Genomic DNA, 17,317 nt, shown 5'->3' on the forward strand with positions numbered 1-17,317 from the left:
TAATGACACAGAACTATCAGAAGCACCCATGTCTAGGATATTTTTCTAAATTGATCTAAGGCAGATCAAAATATAAATGCCACTTCCTGGTGGGAAACCAGTCAACCATAAACCCACATCCTATCTGGAAAAATACTCTTGGAAAACAAAAAGATTGGCAACTGTGTGTATCAAAGCCTCTCCCAGGTTATTTTGCTCCAGGTCTTGCAGATCACTTTGCAATATTAAATTTGTTTTTGTAAAAGCACTGCTTCAGTACTACATTGTTCTGCCTGGATGTTACCTACTTAATGGTCCCTTTTTGGAAGGGACCATCCTAGAATTTATGACGGAACGTGGTAGAATTGCTACAGAGGGAGGAAAGGAGTTTGTTAACATTTCTTCCCCATCCGTCTCTAATTTCTGAGAAATATTTATACCTCTGAAGGTGGAGGAACCTCCTGTTGTTCCCCTCTATTTATCGAAAGTAAATTACCAGGGCCACCCTAATGGCTCAGTGGAGAGAGTAACATAGGAACAGGAATACTCTTGGTCCCCGTGGCCAGTTGGGCTTGGAATAGACGTGAGGAGTGAGGAATGAATTATGCTTTCCTACCATTAAGTGGCTGGCGATCAAGCAGTTTTGCAGCCTTGAATGCACAATTCTAACTTTCCCTGCTAGGACAGGACTTCACAGCTGCAGGCAGTTGTTACAATAGCTACGGGGAGGGTTAACTTTGGAAGGGAGAAACAGCAAAGCCGTTTTTTCTAGGTGGAAAGCTTTTGGCAAAGAACTCCCCCAGACCCTATGATCTCCGAGACTGTTTCCCCCTTCTTCAACATGCACAAACACCTTTTTTGGAACATGTTTTGGCTGGGGTCAGTTGAACAAGGGAGGGTTAGCATTCAGATTTCTGGGATTCCCTTGCCAAAAACTATGCTCTTAGGTAGTGCAACAGCAGCAGCACAGGCTTCCCACTTCACCCTGCCAGTGACCTTCACACAGACTTGGACATACCACCTTCCTCAGAGTGAGGAGCAATTCCCTCTCACACTGCTCAGTCCAGAAATTCATCTCAGATAATACCACAAATCATGTCAGACCGAGCAGGACTATTAAAGCAGTGCTGCACAATGTAAATTGCTGTGCACAGGGGACTGGAGCAAGAGACTGCCTAACCCACTTTGTTTAAATTTTTGCTTAAACAATCCTGAAAGGGGAAGCTGCATTGCTACACTGGAAATAACAAGTTTAATCTCATTTGAACCATGCATTCCTCCGTTAAACTGTAGAAATAATTTCAGAACTGACTCCCAAATAAGACATTTTTCAGCATTTCCTACATTTCCTGGAAATATATTACCTCTGATGCTGCAAAGTAAAAGCAGGATTATTAACCAAGGTTAAGGTTCTTTCAGTAGCCCAAATAAACTCTACTGTCAGGCTAATTACATGCACTGCTCCAGTTTTGCATTTTCACATTCCTCAAAGCAGCAATGTGCAACACCACTGTAACATCAATCATTTCCAACTCGACCCCACAAACCATTTGCACATATTGCATTCATCACTCACTTGCACTGCATTTCCCGTGGCAGGAATCAACAGTGCTTCCTTGAAAACAGAGCAGGCTTCTTTTCCCCTTAACTGTAACAGCTTCCTCAAGTTTGCTTTAATGCGCATGCCACAGCTCAGAGGTGCCAACATTTACTGGGTTATTTAAACATTGTTTAGAGTTTTGCTGGGCAGATAAGAAGAATAACTTGGGTGTACAGTAAAACAAAGATATAGCTGTTTGTGCCAAACATTCAGTTTATGGCAATACTTCATAGGAATTATTCCCCATAACAACTGAACTGTCATATCCTACAACTACATCCCAGGCAACCTCCCAGCTGAGCTCACTACGGCTGCTGTCTGATGTGCTCTACATACAAACACCCAGAACTACCCAGATGTTCTCTATGTAAAACATTTGGTTTGAAACACGCAGCGCTTCTTTCCAAAAAGCCATTACATTTGTTTAATGGACTCACACAGTTCAACTAAAATATCCTGGAGCAGACATTTGACTGCAACTCTACTCTACAAGCCCCATCTGCAAAAAGAAAAAAAGAAAGAAAAAGTAAATGAGAATGCTTTACATGATTTATGCTGTCTTTATGATCAGCCAGTTCATAAAATACAAGCTCTGCTCTACAGACAATAACACAAATCGCTTTCAAGTGTATTGTTTAGTCGTTGCCTGTGTTAAACAAATATTCCAACTGAAACAAAGGGCCAGACTCTACCCCTCAGTTTACAACAGTGTTAATGTAACTAAGAGCAGCATTTTACCCACGGACATCACAGGGGATGCGATTTTTTGTTTTACACTTGGAGTGAGTGGGTAATGACATCCAGTAATGATAACCAGTTACTTTCACAGCTGCATAGTTTTCCTTTCATCCAAGAAAGGCTGGAAGAAGGTTAAAGTACAGTGTGAAATCCTTCTCCCAATGAGTTCCTTGTGAGCAATGCACAATCCACAACGAGACACTTCACAGGTCCCATTACACCACGTTTTCACCATGAAACACCAGACAGGATGAACTGGGAGAATATCTTTATTCCACCAAAACAGAGAGGCGGGTATAAAACTCCTAAACTGTATACAGAAAAAAAATCCTGTTGTTGAAAAAGATGTCCCTAGCGTGGATGTAAATGCCCTGCCAGTGTAGCTGAAGGCTGTTGCTCCTCCCAGGCTGTAAGGACACAACAGTGACCAAGTGGTACCCATCGGTGATCAACAGTAGTATGCAGTAGTGACCAGGCTTCAAGACACAACAGCTGGCAGGTTTTGGAAAAATGGACACCATCCCTTCACAGTGTGAAAAGAGAGACATGAAAGAGGACCTTCACTTTATAAGTGACCTTCCCAAATGACCTTCCCAAGATGGCTACACTCATACAAGGAACGTCTCGGCTCAGCACTGCATTGGAGCCGTGGTTGACCTTGGCTCTCCCCACAGCTCTGCCACAGACCTCAGGGAAATGAATCTCAGGGAAACAGTTGACTCCCCAGGTGCCCAAAGCACAGCTGTGACAATGGGCTCCTACAGAAGATGGAGGTTAAACCGACAAACGATTCTTTCAATGTTTCACCTCATTTTGGCATCCTGAAGAGAAAAAACATGACAAGGAAAGGAGCGTGAAGGATGCTATGGCTCATGTATAGGCCTGGTTAAAAATGTGGCTTCCCAAGAAGGCAATGTGGGTGCCTCTCAGTTGTATCCCTGTGCAGATCAGCCAAGCAAGTATTGCCTCCAGCAGGTATTTTTACAGAGGTTTCTGCCTTGGGGTGGAGTGTGGCTGTCTCATGCTCCAGGTCATGTGGCATGACAGCGTGCACCACCCAGAAAGGCTGCACTCTCACCTCTTCTCCTCCCAAAGGCTTTTTTTACACCCATGCCAAAAAAATGACCTGTATCACAGCCCTACCAAAATCACTGCTGAGTACAGCCCTGCACTGGACATCCCTGGCCATCCCTGGCCACCTGAGGGACTGGTTGGCCTTCACTTCTCCTTCATGAGCTGAACTCCAACAGGGAAGTGACAATATTTGATTTGTGCCAAGTGCAATGGCAAATAAATGACAGCTTCAAACATATGCCTCAGGAGCTGTTTTTTTAACAAATGCTTCGCTGTCTTCCCCTGTCAAACTTGTGTGCAAAGGGCTTAATCTTTCTGCATCAACAACAACAAAACACCTTTTAACAAAAAGGAATGTTTGTTCAGTAACCACACAGGTCAAACAGGTATTTTTATTCAATCGTCATCACTACCTTTTGTGATCAAAATCATATCCGCACTCAGTTTTAAAATAACACTTATACCTCAAATGAGAGAGATACCATTCAGTGTCAGGGGTCTCATGGAGATTAGAAATTGTGGCAGAGATGAAATGCCTTTTTGTGTACAGGAAACATGATATGGAAGCTTTGAGATCTCCACTGGCAGCAGGACCTGAATCTTTCTGATCTACCCATGAATGGCTAAATTTAGTCTCCAAACTCGGCATGGTATCTTTCCACAGGAACTTTTTTTTTTTTTTGGTATTTTTTCTTTTTTAAGCCTAATATTCCCTAACCAGTGTCTTTATTCCAAGGCACTAGTGCTCAAGCCCAAATATGCTGACTCAGCTCCCCAGCACAGCAAGACATTACGCTAATTCCAAGTCCCTCAAGCCACCAGACCTCAGAACAAAGACACTTGGCTACTTCAGCCTCTCTGCTTAAGTTGTCCCACATGTCAGTGTTGGGCCAGGGTAGCAGAGGGGCTCTGGGATTACCACAGGCCAACATCCCCTGGGAAGGAGAGGCAAGAGGGACAGAGAGGCCTGCCAAGCATTGCCACTTTGTCACAGAGACAGCCAGCCCTAGGCAAGGTGCTGGAGACCCTCCTCTTCACCAGGCTGCCATCGCAGGGGACCCAACAGCAAAGGGTCTCAGCTGGAGGTGTCGCAGAGGTGAGGTGAGAAATGCCAACAAGGATAAGGGAAGGCCAAGGAGGCAACCAGAAATTAACAGTTACGGTGGTCGCACATTAACCTAAGCAACCTCAGCTGTTTTCTTAACACTTTATAAGTCACAAGATTTGCATTTGTTTTGATTTTACATTCATCTATAATTGGCTGGGATGGTTTTGAACATGCCAGCCATGCCTTTTTCCCATAGCTGCCGTGTGACTGGATTTTTTTAAAATTAAATGGAACACAGATTAAAGTGTTTCATTATTTTCCTCTATGACTAAGAACAGCGACTGAAGAAGTTCACATTTTAGGAAGACCAAGGACTCACATTCCATCAAGGGCGAGTGGCAGCTTTAAGGACTAACGTCTCATAAACCACCAGAGCCAGAAGCAAATCCCACCTGTCTTTGGAGAGTTAGGGAACACTAAGCATTTATACCATGCAATAGTTTAACAGACTGAATTGAGGGTTGGTCCATGGTCTGTAGTTCAAAATACAAAAAATACTGAGTTTAAACAAGAGTACTAAAATGGTGAGAAAGCAAAGGATGGCTACAACCTCACCCTTTCCACGCTCCCCCCTTTGCAACATGCTGCAAAGGTTATGGGAGGGCCTCTGCACCGATTGAACATCTGGCATTTTTGGTGTGGGTCCAGGATGTTTGATGGGTATGGCCAGACACCATACACTCACGGAGTATCTCACCCAGCCCCCTAGTGTTTAAAGGTCTAGGATCCCCTAATTTATACAATGTACCATGTTGCCTGTGAAGACACGGTGATAAATATATTCTGTTTAAAAGCAGATACTTCTCAAATCATAACTTGCAGATGCTCAAAGCCTTTCATGTGGGTAAGACAAATGAGAGCCATAGAGACTGATTTTGTAGCCAGGGAGTACAGGAAGCAACAGCAGGAGAACACTATTGAAAGCCTGGATACACTTATGGCTTTAATGAATTGGTCATCAAATATAACAACACACATATGCAGTTTTTACCTTGCTTTGTAGTTTGCTCCCCACCCCCCCTCAGCTATTCCACATATATCTAGCAAAGTGGAAATTATTTTGAGTTTAGTTTATTAAATGGACACACATGGTACTCACATCTGCTGGAAGATATTTGAGGGAAACACTGACAAATATCATTTGCATATTTAGTCAGAGACCTTTTCATCTGAGACATTTTCTCCGACACACCAACTATCCCAAGTACATCAACACCTCAAGGCTAATGACAAGAGTTTTTTTCTATTAAGTGGCCAGTGCACACTGGGCAATTTAGGGACAAATCCTGACTTTCATAGGAGGAAAGAAGAGACAAGATCTACTCTCTGTAGGTCAGAGATGCCCACACAACACACGCATCACTGGTGGCATGCAAACTATCAAAACTGGGTAAAAAAATGGCGGGATGGCCAGGCCCAAAGAGTTGTGGTGAATGGAGTTATCAAGCTGGTGGCGAGTCACAAGTAGTCCAGCGCTCAGTGCTGGGGCCAGTCTTGTTCAGTATCTTTATCAATGATCTGGATGAGGGGATTGAGTGTGTCCTCAGTAAGTTTGCAGATGACACCACGTTGGGTGGGAGTGTTGATCTACCTGAGGGTAGGAAGGCTCTGCAGAGGGATCTGGACAGGCTAGATCAATGGGGCCAAAGCCGACTGTATGAGGTTCAACAAGGCCAAGTGTCAGGTCCTGCATTTGGGTCACAACAACCCCCATGTAACGTTACATGCTTGGGGAAGAGTGGCTGGAAAGCTGTCCAGAGGAAAAGCACCAGGAATTGCTGGTAAACATTCAGCTGAATCTGAGCCAGCAGTGCGCCCAGGTGGCCAAGAAGGCCAACAGAATCCTGGCTTGTATGAGAAAAAGTATGGCCAGCAGGAGTAGGGAACTGATTAACCTGTACTAGGCATTGATGCAGCTGCACCTTGAGTACTGTGTTCAGTTTTGGGCCCTCACGTCAAGGACACTGAGGTGCTGGAGAGTGTCCAAACAAGAGAAACAAAGCGGGTGAAGGGTCCAGAGCAAAAGTCTTAAGAGGAGCAGCTGAGGGAAGTGGGTTTTTTTCATCTAGAGAAATGGAGGCTGAGGGTAGACCTCATAGCTCTCTACAACTACCTGAAAGGAGGTCGTAGTGAGATGGGGCTTGGTCTCTTCTGCCAGTTTTCCCAGAGGAAATGGCCTCAAATTGTGCCAGGAGAGGTTTAAATTTGATATTAGGAAAAATTTCTTCACCAAAAGGGCTATCAGACACTGGAAAAAGCTGCCCAGGGAAGTGGTGGAGTCACCATGCCTGGAGGTATTTAAAAGATGTGTAGATGTGGTGCTTAGGGACATGGTTTAAGGGTGGACTTGGCAGAGCTGGGTTAATGGTTGGACTTGATGATATTAACAGACTTTTCCAACCAAAACTATCTATGAGTCTATGAAAACTGTATGCCAGAGTTGTACACTGGCAGCAGCCTCGACCCCTGCACAGGTCAGGAGTTGCTAAGGCTCTGCATAGAGAAGGAAGTGGCAGCTGCCATCGTCACTTCTTGCCATCGTCACTTCTTGCCATCCATGCTGCCAGCTCCTATCCCACCCCAAGCCTGGAAGCAAACCTGCGCCTGTGGTTTTGGAGCATCATCCAGGGCTGCAGCAGAAAACATATGGTTTGGTCCCACTTTACACAGGAAGAGCATACAAGATGACAATGAGGAGAGAATCATGTCCTGTTGAGAGAAGCACGACAGTACAGCAAGAGGAGATGCTCTGGTGTCAGCATTGTGGTTCACATAGATAGAGGCTATGTAAGTGTGGTACAGGAGGTGGAGACCCAAGCCAGGGAGATACCCACATCAAAGCAAAGGTCAGCAGCCAATTTCTGAATCCCTGGTATGTGGGCTTTGGAATCATGTCCCATATGCTCTGCATTTGTATTACATAGCTGTACACACATTGACGTGTCAGTGTTCAAGGCTGATATACCTGGAATTGGTTTTCAAACAACATTTGGCATCCTTCCTTGGCAATGCTGTGGCCACTGTGAGCCTCCTCCCAGTTCCTCACTCCAGCAAAGACACTCTAGTTATTTATTTACCAGACAAAACACAGACTAACTACGATTACAGTTCTGTAAAGAATAAACAATTGTTCACAAGAACTGCACATTCCACACGGTTTTATTCAACATGTATGACCCCAAACTATAATATATACAATAATTGTCTCCACATGGCAAATCCACATTGTGGTTCTTAAAAAATAATAATAATTTTTAGAACACATGCCACCAAAAAATGCAGTATATTTTAGCCGTATCTAATGAAAGACTTTGCACAGGCAATTTCCATTCTGCTGTGTTCTCCAGCATATGGTGCTGTGAAACCATTTGTAATAATGCTTAGGCCTTTTATAGTGTTTTTAGCTGGGGGATGCATTATAAACATTGGTTCGAATTCTGTTGTGAATTTCACATTTAGCAGGATCACACTAGGTATGTATGAGGCCACAACGTGCCTCTTTAATTAGTCTAACTTGTCTATATTAAGTAGTATCCTTTCAGAAAGGGATACACTGAGACAGAAGGAAATTAATTGATCTACCCAAATGTTCAGTCCAATGCAGGGGCAGGGGAAGAGGGAAGATGCCACAGTCTTTCAGAAACTTAATTTCTTCACCTGTAAGGGAGCCCAAAAATCACTGAAGAACTATCACTTGACGTCCACTAAGAGCTCAGAAAGAACATGCTGTTCTTTAATTTGGTAAAAGATTTGACAAGCTAACATATCCAGATGCCCTCTTACTGGCTAGTCATTAATTCAGGTTTTCATACCACAATCCCATCAAGAAATCTGCTTCTTCAACAAGAACTTTCAGTGCAGAAAACAAGTATTTTGTACTAGTGCCTTTCCCCTAGCGACCTGCACACTGCAATCAGTTATTTCTGTCTGCATAATGTTCAAGTATTCTTTAGCATTTCAGTTATACAAGTGTGTATGTGAAGACTGTAGTCATTTTATACAACCAGATAGTAACTCCTATTGTAATAAGCCCACAGTATCCATGGTGAATTGCAACTGATTAAATCCAGTGTTTTTTTCTCTTTCTCCTTTTTTAAACAAGGGTCTCAGAACATATCTAATAATCAAGGGTGGGGTAAATAACAAATTAACAGCAAAACTCTTTTCAAGCCCATATACTCCTTCCAATTTCTATTCGTTCTAGATCTAGAATTTCCAAGCATACTTTGGTACAATTTCTACAGAGGATGACCTGAGTTTCACTAACATGCCTCCAGCACCACAAAAATACTGTCCAGATTTAGTCACATCATGAGTCCCCAAAATAACTCAGTTTGTACATCTTAAAAACAAACAAGCAAGAAAGCAAACAAAACAAAACTAAGGAGCTAACTAACTGAATGAATAAATAAGGTTTAGGCAATTGGTTAGGCAAGAATCCCTCTTCCACTGAGGAACCTGTGGCCCCACGTAAGCATTGCATGGCAGGAGAGGTGTCTGCAGCAGCCACCCCAGGCTGCACAGGTTGTGCTGGCAGCTACCAGCTGGGACGCAGGGCGCAGGGCAGCGCACTCTGCGCGGGTCACAGCACTGGCATGCAGAACAAAGCAAGAGGCAGCAGCACAAGTGGAGTACAAAAGGCCACGAATGGTGACCGAAGCTGAAGGTTACTCCGGGACAAAAGCTCAGGGTAAAGAGAGAGCCCAGGAGGTGGGAGAGACCGAGCCCTGTGGGAGGCAGCTGTCATCCATACGTATGTCCGGACAGAACAGGTATCAGGTTGTACACTTCAAACTAGCTGATACTTCTGATTATTTTGGCTTCAATCGGCAAGTTTTTCTTTCTCATCTGTAGAACGGGGTAGTGATAGAAGGCATTTTTACTATTATTCAAGTATATTATCCTAGCTGTGGAAGCCACATTCAGGAATCAGGATCCTGCTGTGCAAAGTACTGTTCAAGCACTTCACATCACAGCAGTGTTGTGTAGATACTTCCACTGGTATCTGCAGTAAAGGAAGATATCTTAATAAGAACAACAAAAAAAACTAAAAAAAAAAATAAATTTCTGCATCAGATTTGGACATTGTACTGCAGAAGATGCACACTAAGCAATCAAGATAAAAATCAATATTAAGTAGTGACCCAGGTGCTAACTGAACCAGAAAGTCCTCAGGAAAAAAATGGAAATATAACATGTCATTAAAGATAAGAGAATTCACATGCATAAGATGGAAGAGAGTGATATCAACATTTTCTACAACAGCAGCAAAGCAGACAAGAGAATTAAGACAAATGTCCTACCTGGCTTTCACTGTCCTCAGTGACCCACAAGAACACTTTTATCTTGTTATTTGGAACCCTTAAAAACCACACTGCAAACAAACAAATGGTTGTGTGGCCAACAAGGCCTTAATTACTGACATGACAGAGCTGTCATTGTCCGTATTCATGTTTTGGTTTTGTTATTATATGGAGAAATACAATCAGCAAAGCAAAGGTCCTCCTTTCATGTAATCTGTTGCTGTTTCAGGGTTTCAAAAGCCCTGTGCAACTCTCCAAAAACATCATGAAGTGGAGCTGTTTCAAATCGAAGATGACCTCCGAGTTGTAACTAAAAATATTTCTATTGCTCTAAAGTTTGAGGTTTTATTTTACAATATTTTAATTCAGAAACTAATTTAATTTGGCAACATCCTTTTACCTGCACTTCTATGCAAAAGAGAGAAATAACATGCACCACCACACATAACACGCCTGCACAAATATGCAACGCTTGCCTGTTTTTTATGTTGGGCTGCAGCTTGTCATCAATTCCCAAAATAATTAATTTTCTGGCGGAACCGCTGGAGGAGAATAGTGCTTCCTCCACCTGCTGGTGAGGAGGAAGAAAAGATGTCCTGACTCTCAGGCAGAGGGAGAGAGGTGGAAGCAGAGGGGAGCCCCCTGCAGCTACTCCCCATCGCCTCCCAAGTGCAGCCTCAGGAGTGAAAGTGAGAAAAGCTCTGAGCTTCTGCAAATGGCAAAATCTCTCCTGAGGACAGTCAGTAACCAAAAGGAAGCACAAATAATACAGGGTGCTTCATGAGAGGTTATAACAAACATCAGCAATACTAGCAAGCTCCAGGTCGAGCAGTAGCAGGGAGAGCAAATGCCTCCCAGCAGAGCACCCTGCAGGACAGCACCCTCAGGGAGCTGTAAACTGGCCAAAGTATCGAACTCCTGGGTTCAACTCCGCTGGGAGTGCTCCTCCAGCCAGTGTTTACCTGGTATCTTCCATGTTTTAGAGAGCTACATGCGCCTTTACCAACATTAATTTAATTACTATGGATGTATTTTTTTAATCCAGGAATTGCTTTCTGTATAGTGTCAGGAAAAGACAGATAACAAGAATGAAAATGCCTATCTCGAATTTAAAGTTGCATTATAAGTTTTTGCTCCAGAGGAATAAGTTACTCAAAGAAGAACCCAGCAGCATCTACCATCTCCATGAGCCGTGCGTGGACCAGCTGGAGGTGGCACATACACAGCTTATCTAAGGCTGACATAAGTGTAACTGTGGATTTTTTGGCTAACAAACATTGAATACATAACACAAGCAAAAGCTCAGTTCTTCGGTTTAACATGTGCAAGATGACAAGTGGAGAAAACACGCACAGAAATGTCAACATGAATGTTACTTCACAGGCTTGAGATACCATCTCTTCATCCTTACACTTACCAACAGGTGCCCTAATTTAAAATATTTTAAGTTACACAACATATACTGAGCCAGTACTAATGAAGAAAATCTTGCTCGCAAAATTGGGCACCTCATACATCATGTAGTGGGCAGTATTTTAACTGTTCCATGCAACATGCCATACTGTCTGTAGTCACTGTGGTAACTAATACACAAATGCACGTAAATTGTTTCCAATAACAAACTACAGGTATCATACAATCTACCCAAGAGTTTTATGGCAGGAAGCTTTATTACCACATTACACAGAATTAAGAGGAAAGACGAAGAAACTATAACACTATGAATAAACCTGCAACCTGTCAATAAGTGTCAAATACTCCTTTCACTCAAGTCAACAGAAAACCTGCTATGGATTTCCAATGGCACAGGACTAAAGCACATCTGTGCCTTGGATCGAACCATCTTCTCACCTCGGTTTTACTTCATTAACTCACATCTGCCAGTTTCTGTTTCACTGCTCAGCTCTTCATTTATACAGATGACGGCAAACCCAAAGTTTGTGCTTCATATTAAAAGCCTGGCTAATCATGCAAATATCTTTATGAAATGCTGTGCAGCTAGAGATTGTTAATGGACAAGAGAAGCAGAAAAGCCAAAGAGGAGACTCTCCTGACCCAGGCTTATGACTAGGAACACAATCTATTACCATAAAGCATCAAATACCTGCTTACTGCTGAGCAAAGAAAAAGAGAATTAGCTGCACCAGTAGCAGAATAGGAAGCAAACAGACTGGACTAGAGCGACCTTGGGACTCTTGCTACCTAGCTGCTGGTTGTGAGATGATTTGCACTGGAAGTGGTGCCAGAGACAGTGCCAGCCACATGTCTTGCTCTGTGCATTCCTGCAGGACACACTCCAGCCCAACCTGCTCATGGAAGCTGCAAACACTGTCCACTATTAAGAACTGAGGAGAGGAAAGGGAATAGAAAGAGAGGGGAGAAAAACCTGAAGGAAAACTCTGCCCCTCTTTGACCAGTCATCCTGTTGGTGTTCTCATCTCACCCATGGAAAGCAATTGGTGTTCACTGCTACAACCAGACAAGGGAACTGTCAGAAAACAAGAAGCATTTTCCATTCACTTAGGCTTGGTTGGATTGCTGACAGCTAGCTTTTATTCTGTAAACAGACAAAATGTGGATATTTTACATACACTCGCAGATGCTAAAGTTCAAACAGACACGTTACACCAGAACTCGTCTGCAGACTAGTTAATAATTATGAAGTGCCACACACCAAGGCTTGTATTACTACAGTATAAAACTCACACTCCAGTAAGGATTTGTTTAGCTTCTACATACCAGCCAACAGAATAACATTTTTATTGCATTTAAGATTGCCTGGGTATTCTGATTTTCACCCTCTCCATGTCAAGATGGCATTAGCCATATAAATTCATTTCAGACCATATCATCTAAGTATCTTTAGCTGTGTAGCTGAAGTGCTTGACAGTTAGCAAAATATGGAAAGACCTGGTGTGTTGTTAATTTAGAGGAGATACATATCTACACTACATCCTTTCATCTGAGAAGGCCCTTCCCAAAACCAAATCTCATTAAAAATATGATCACCTATTTCTTCAGTTGATCAGAACTTTAAAAAAAAAAAAAGGTGGTTTTGTTGTATTTGCTTATTTACTGCATTTTGTAATGCAACTCAAAAATAATCCACTTACAAAACAACTGTTAGCATATAACATAGCCCTGGAGCTTTTGTTAGCCTGAAATTGTAAAACAGCCAAGACAGCAAACTTTAAAAATCATGGACTGGGAATGAGCATGTGCAGAGATGTCCATCTCTGGTTTCTCTTTAGCCTGCCTCCAAATGAGCTAATAAACTGAAAGCATACATGATATGACTCTACAACTTGGCTGGAACTCTCATTTTCACAGTCGACACAAAGATATTTAGTTGCAAAGTAAGCGTCCCTTATTAAAGCCATAGCATCTGCAATTTCATTTTCTGTTTTACTGTTGCTCCTGCCGCTGGGCGTGCATTGAGCTTCCAGGCAACCGAAAGATAAATGAGACAAAACCTGTAACGTCACCAGGGAAATGCCTTGCTTTTAGATGAAGTCTAGCGAAAACTCGATCAGTCTACTTCACACGAAAAGCAGCATGAAGACCTCTTTAGAAAAGCATCTGCTTCTCTGGGCAGTCTTCAATGAAACGCCCGCCTCTCATTCACTTTGCCCTCTGTGGATAGTTACATATTTCAGGGAAGGAAAAATGACAATAACTCTGACTAATGTGTACATTTCTTCAATCGCATTTCTGCGCCCTGCTGGAGCGCTGCACCAATGAGGAAACGCTGGAGCTGAGTTACTGCTGGACAAGCTCCGGGCTGCTTGAAGTCCCGAGCCAGCCGGCACCGCTGAGCGGTGAAACGGGTTGTAAAAACCAATGGGGCCGGGCTGCAGCCCCTGCCATTTCTTTTTTTTTTAGGTGTCAGCAAAGTTCAGGTCACCAAAGTATGACTGAATCACGGCATTTTTCACCAGGGAAGCGGCGTTTGCCATTCCCACAAGTACTTTGTGAGGGGCTTTGGTTAGGCAGGGGGTGAGTGACAGGTTTCGCTAAACCTGGAATTCCCAGTGGGGAAAGAATAACTGTTCCCGGTGGATCCGCACACAACACCAAAACAAAAAGCAACGAGCCACCCTGGTTTTTTCCAATAACACCACATCCTTTTAAAAATGTATCGATGTGCTACTAAAATAGCACCACCCCCTTCCAAAAAAAAAAAAAAAACCCAAAAAAAAAACCACCAAAAACCACCAAAACCCCACAAAGTTTCTCCATAGGATGTGCACTCCAGACAAAGCCCTGGCCCCAGGCGAGCCGCAGGGATGCTGAGCTGCTCCCGGGTGCGGGAGCGGGTGCGGGAGCGGCCCCCGCCTCGCCCCGACACGCCAGCCCGGCTCTCCCAGCGGGTCCCGGAGGGATGCACCCAGCCGCCTCCGCTCCGAAGCGGGTGCTGGAAAGAAAAATTCTGCATATAGATATACATATACATAAATAAGGCAAAAGAGAAGCCCCTTCGGCTGCCTTACCACTCTGCCAGAAAACCTCTCGATGGCCCGCTTGACTTTGCCATAGGTGCCTTTGCCCAAGGTCTCCTGCAGCTCGTAGCGATGCTTCAGGTTGTGCTTGTGGTGATGCCGCTTCACCCCCTGCTGCTTCCTCGCCGCCGCTACCTCCGGGGACGGAGCCTCCCCGAGCGGCTCCTCCATGGCCGCGGCCGCCGCTGCCTCGCCGCCGGCCGGCCCGGAGCCGCGGGAGGAGCAGCGGGGCTGCACGGCGCTGGCGCTGGGGCTGCGGGCTGCCGCCTCGGCGCCCTCCATGCCCGGCGGCGGCGGGCGCACACTGCGAGCGCCCCGCCGGCCCCGCAGCCTCTGCCTCGGCCCGGCGCCCGCGCCGGCACCACGGGGCGCGGCGGGGCGGGGCGCGGGGGGGCGGCGGAGCCCCGCGTTCTCCTCCCCTTCCCCACCGCCCGCCCCGCCGGCTGCACGGGCCCGGGGTGGCCCCTCCGTCCCGCCCTTGCCCGGCGGCGCCGCCCCCCGAGCCGCGGCCCGGCTGGAGGCGGGCTCGGCGGGGACGGTGCTGGCAGCGGGGAGCGCAGCGGGGACGGAGCTGCGCGGCCGCCCTCCCGGCCCTCTGGAGGGCCCCGCAAGCGGGCTGGCCTCCGGCGTCTGCAGCTGTGGAGCCCCGCACCGAAGCACGGGTGTGCGGGTGCAGCGGGCAGGGGCCCTGGTGAGGCTGTGCCAAATCGAGCTCTGGAAAGTTTTGTTGTTTTTTTTTCCAGAAAACGCTTTCCCCCCCCCCCACCCCCCCCCCCCCCCCATTCACCAAGCGGGCGAGGGTTTCCTGTGGGGTTTTCGTGTCATTGGAACTGGCAGAAAACCTCTGGCGTGCCCAGCACCTGCCAGGCCGTGGCATGGGGAGGTGCTGTTTGCCTGGTCCCGGAGGTTTTCGCCTGTAGAACACCTGGGCTCGTGTCCTGCTGTGGTTGACCTGCAGATCAGCACCAAGATCTAGAGCTGACAGGGCCCTCACCTCCACACAAAGGAATGCATCAGTTTTATCCTTTTCCTCATTTTAAAATAAGGTAGTTAATTCTTTCACAGAGACGCCTTGAAAACTCGTGCCAATGTAGACATACAAATCGTTGCCAGGGTTAAGACAAATCCAATGTTTCCAACAGAAAAGAAGCCATATCCAAGCCCATGGCCAGAGAAGGCAGATGGTCTCTTGCAGCAAAAATGGGAAATTTGTATGAGATTAAATCACTTTGGCGCAGTCTGGTATGGCCAATTTGCTGGACCAGCACAAAAAACTTCATGTGGTACTCCTGGCTGTGTGTCTCCTTCCCACTGGCTGTCCTTAAGGTGCAGGTTACATCTGGGATTGTGTGTTCTGCAAGGGTAACACACAGACCTTTCAAAATCCTGGGTTCAACTTTGTGGTCACAGTGATGTCAAGTGACAGAATTTTGTGAGTCAGTAACTCCAACCCTCTGCCTTGCTGGGCGAGCGTTAACACAGAAGTTGGTGCATGTGCTCAGCCAATTTGACTGGCTGGCTCTTGTGAAGGCTCGGTTTTGTCAAAGGTAACTAACTCAGCAGCATCAAGGTGATGGGGTGGCATCCGGGCAGCAGTCTGGGTGTGAGGGCTCTCGTTTGGTTCTTCTAGCTCACTGTGCCTGAGTGTAAGGCTGGGCTTCCTCAAGGTTTCTTCCTGAGATAGTGAATGTGCTGCTTTGAGGGTGCAGTCTTAGCCCTTCTGAGTTGATGAATTTGAAAACAGGTTTCTCTGTAATTACCATCTCCGCTTCTTCATTTTAGGATCAGCAGAAGTGAGTCTGCCTAGTATAGTACCCTGTTCCTGGCAGGAGTCAGCACCATTTTGCATGGATTGGAAGAGACAGAAAGAATCCTCCCGTGGTCAGAAGTAAGATCTCCCATGTTGGGTGCTTGATCTTTGGGAGCCTGATATTGACTTTAGCCTTGGAGCATGCAATTTAACATCTGTTTCACAGAGTGCACCACAAACTGGCTATTCCAAAGCAGAAAGGGCAAGAGGAGCCTCACTATGTTACTACAGGGAAAACAAAGAGCACGGTATCCTCCTCTAGCACCTTCCTTTACTTTAATTGTGGAGAGGACAGAAGATATGAGACCTTCTCTTTGTAAGAAATAAGACCGCATTGGTAGCTTTCATGTTTTTATTGTTTTATTTTAATCCTCAGAAGTGCTAGTGCATTGCCACCAGCTGGCACAGAATAAAGCAATGCCTGGGCTACCTGAACACGCAGGAGAGTGAGATTTGCTGCTTCATCGGCTGCCTTCAGTGCCCCCAGTTTGAAACCCTCTTATGTAGCTCTTCTCAAACTTGGTGGATACCCCACAAAACATCCATGTGAAGAAACAAAGGGCAGACTTGCTGCAAGTAGGCATTGGCACAAGGATAGGGATGCAGCAGCACCAAGAGGCAGGAGGGAGTTAGGAGAGGAGCTGGCAACAGAATAGGAGAGGTGCCCTTGGCTGCTGGGAGAAGTGAAAAATTGTCCTGGGATGTGTTCACCTCAGTGCAATTTCACTTAAATAGATTACATTTGAGTTTCCATCTTGCTGAGTGCCAAGGCTATGGCAATCTGTCAAGATGATAGTAACAACTGCCTGGTGGTTTTGCATGTCCAAGTAAAAGCCCCAGTCCCACCAAAGATGAGAGCCGCCTGGGTCCTTCTCTGGTCTGTGCCAGCTGAATGTGCTCTAGACTCGTTGCATGAGCAGCTCAGAAATGGCTGAAGTCCCCCCAGAGGCAGCAGGGAAGACTGTCCAGCTACAGTCTGTCTGGAAACTTGCTTTAGGCTGGAACTCAGTATGACCTATGGCCAGGTCCTTTAGACATATTGAATAGCCAAAAAGCATGAATTCCGGCAATGAAAGCAGGTTTTGTGATGTTATACTCACGAGTGTCGTTAATATTTCCAAGAGTATTCTCTTCTAGCTGCATTGTAAGGAAATACATCATTAATCTTTACTATATGTTGTGACTGGAGAGATATAAGGCATAATA

At 45.4% G+C, this 17,317-nt stretch overlaps 1 protein-coding gene across 1 annotated transcript in view; it reads right to left on the reverse strand.

Annotated features, from left to right (window-relative positions):
• The window catches only part of NUAK1 (NUAK family kinase 1), a 54,673-nt gene extending 40,023 nt beyond the window's left edge, over positions 1-14,650 (reverse strand). Inside the window, exon 1 of the mRNA XM_051636761.1 lies at positions 14,293-14,650. Within this exon, the coding sequence (XP_051492721.1) occupies positions 14,293-14,583 (291 nt within the window). The 5' untranslated portion in view covers positions 14,584-14,650. The remainder of the gene's footprint in view (positions 1-14,292) is intronic.
• Between the last annotated feature and the right edge of the window lie 2,667 nt (positions 14,651-17,317).

This window comes from Apus apus, chromosome 1 (genome assembly GCF_020740795.1).
Source record: "Apus apus isolate bApuApu2 chromosome 1, bApuApu2.pri.cur, whole genome shotgun sequence".
Classification (NCBI taxonomy): Eukaryota; Metazoa; Chordata; class Aves; order Apodiformes; family Apodidae; genus Apus; species Apus apus.